General features: G+C 57.3%; 1 protein-coding gene across 1 annotated transcript in view; it reads left to right on the top strand.

Annotated features, from left to right (window-relative positions):
* Window positions 1–389: 389 nt before the first annotated feature.
* The window catches only part of LOC102993077 (putative ATP-dependent RNA helicase DDX11-like protein 8), a gene marked incomplete at its 5' end in the record, with an annotated part of 8,483 nt that continues 6,219 nt past the window's right edge, over window positions 390–2,653 (top strand). Inside the window, 5 exon segments of the mRNA XM_028486715.2 lie at window positions 390–578; window positions 581–630; window positions 632–840; window positions 944–1,075; window positions 1,566–1,678. Of these exon segments, the coding sequence (XP_028342516.2) occupies window positions 390–578; window positions 581–630; window positions 632–840; window positions 944–1,075; window positions 1,566–1,678 (693 nt within the window).

The raw sequence follows: 2,653 nt of genomic DNA on the forward strand, positions 1-2,653 counted from the left end.
TTTTCTCATCCCCAGTGAATCTTGATGGAAGGTGGCCCCTCTGCAGAGATCTTTAGGGGCCCCCACCCCTCATCTTGCACGTCGTGCTCACGGCCGAGCTCCTCCACATGCCCCTGGCCCAGCCCAGCTCTCCCTTTTGTGTTGTGCTTTTGCTCATAGGATTTTTAAAAAACTACCTCTTAATCCTCAAGGCCCAGCTTTGCTGTCATGTTGCGGGAGAGCAGAGGGGACGTGGCCATCACCGAGCACCTTTAGAGAGGGGAGGCTGTGCCGTGCTGCCGAGGCCCTCCCGTGGCAGGCCACCGTGTGCGCGCGCGTGTCGGTGTCTGCGCGCGCGTGCACGCGCAGCGGGGGGACTGGCAGAGGGGAGGCCTCGGGCAGGAGGCTGACGCGACCACGAGAGGCGCTTCGGGCACCGCACCTGGGGGGCGGCGTGGGCCTGCTCCTGTCGGTTGGAAGGTGGCTTTCTCCAGCTGGATTTGTTTTCCCGGCGCCTCCGGCCGGGTTTGCTTTCGCAGGTGCAGCGCTACTGTGAAAAGAGCAGGGTCAGCAGAAAGGTACGCGTCCCTCTGCGCGGTGGCCCCCGTCGCTGTCCTCCGTGCCTCTCTCCTCCTGCCCTGCCGAACCTCCGGGCCCCGTCTCCGTGCCCGCCGTGCGGCAGCTCGCCGGGGGCGGGGAGGGGCCCGTCCGGCTCCCTCTCACCACCACCGCTCTCATCCCTGTCCCAGCTCCTCGGCTTCACAGAGAGGTACGGGGCGGTCCTGGCGCCCTCCGGGGAGCAGCCCAGGCTGTCCGGGTTCCAGCACTTCCTGCAGAGCCTGCAGCCGGGGGCGACTGCGGGTGAGTCGGCGCGGGAGCCTGGGCAGGAGTTGGCCTTCCTCGCGCGTGGTCTTCCCGGAGGGTCCGGGCTCCCAGACCCTCCTCCTTCCTCTGCTCTGTGCAGCTCCTGCAGCCCCCGCGGAGCAGGGGGAGGACAGGGCGCCGCGGCCCGCTTCCCCGCTGAGGCACGTCGAAGGCTTCCTCGCAGCTCTCACCACCGCCAACCAGGATGGCAGGGTCATCCTGAGCCGTCAAGGTAACCCTGGGAGGGGCCAGCCTGCAGCCAGGCTGCTTTACTTCCAGCTGGTACCCCGGCAGCGTAGGACGCAGAGATGGGTGAAAACTGGCCACCTGTGACCCACGCCAGTAGTCCAGGGGGTGGGCAGGGATGCAGAGGTGTCGGGGCGCTGGCTGGTCTCGGGCGGGGTTGCCAGAGACCCCGCGTAGCCCAGTGTGAAGGTCAGGTGGGCTCTGCCGGAGCCGTGGCTCTGTCACCTATGAGCTGCGTGACTTGGACCGGTTTCTCCCTAAATCTCAGTTCCTCGTGTGCAAAGGGAGACAGTCCTGCCATCTACCTCAGGGTTGTCCTGGAGATGAGATGGCTCTAATTTAAACAGAAGGTTGTATCTCTTATGGCTTCTACGTGGACCCGACCGGACATCCCCTTTGTCTCAGGCAGACGGAGGTCTCTGTTGGGCCTGCACCTGCCCTTCTCCACGTAGCTGTCTTTCTCTGTCTTTCTTTAGGCAGCCTCAGTCAGAGCAGCCTCAAATTCCTGCTCCTGAATCCAGCCGTGCACTTTGCCCAGGTGGTAAAGGAATGCCGGGCGGTGGTCCTTGCAGGGGGCACCATGCAACCGGTAAGGACACGGCCCAGCCTCTCGCGCCCAGCTGCTGGGATGGGGAGGATGTAGCATCAGGCCTCTTCCCATCCTGTGAGTCCCCCAACCAGAAAGGGGTTAGCGTGAGACGGCCAAGCAGTGTCCACCAGGTGGCATTGCTGTACTGTCTCGTGGCCGGGTCTGGGGTGGGGTGGGCACTGCCCTGCCCTGGTGTTTCTGTAGCCACTTCTCCAGAGAAAGCCATTGTGGAGTTTCAGACCCAGAATGGAGTGCCTTTCCATCCCTGTACCCACCATAGATACAACCTTCTCTTTTGTAAATTTAAGTTTTAGTATACGTATTTAGGAAACTGTTATATTTTCATTGTAGGGAGCAGAGACGAGCAAAAACAGGAAATAGATCCTAATTCCACCAGCAAAAGATTCATTTTGGTGTATATCATTACAATAGCCTTTGTATTCATAATTTTTACAAATACACATATTTAAAAAAAAAACAAAAATGGTATCTCCAGATGCTGCTGTTATAATTTGCTTTTTTCATTCAGCAACAAAGCGTCTTCAGCATTTTTCCTTGTCAGCACATATGCGTTTATTCTGCCCAACTCTGGCTGCACTTTCTTGTTACGTGAATCCATTACATACGACCGCTCTCCTTTTGTCAGGTGTCTAGGCGATTTGCAGTTCTTCTGTTTTAAACGGTAGAGCGGGAGATACAATTGCATCTCTGCACAGCGTTCACGTCCTTAGGATGTGTCTTAGAACCAAGACTTACTGGCTGAAAGGCAAAGGCTCTTCAACCTCCTCAAGCTGTCGGCTCCCAACCTCAGCTTCCTGTTAGAGTCACCCCTGTAGCTGTATTATTTTTCCATTTTTCTTTCTTGTGTATAGAAGTAGATTTTTATTCACTGGTGTATTAGAATCATTTATAGTTGCTGTTTTTTGTTGTTTTTTAATTATTTTTGGCTGCGCTGGGTCTCCGTTGCTGCGCGCG

The sequence above is a fragment of the Physeter macrocephalus genome, unplaced genomic scaffold (assembly GCF_002837175.3).
Source record: "Physeter macrocephalus isolate SW-GA unplaced genomic scaffold, ASM283717v5 random_1500, whole genome shotgun sequence".
Classification (NCBI taxonomy): Eukaryota; Metazoa; Chordata; class Mammalia; order Artiodactyla; family Physeteridae; genus Physeter; species Physeter macrocephalus.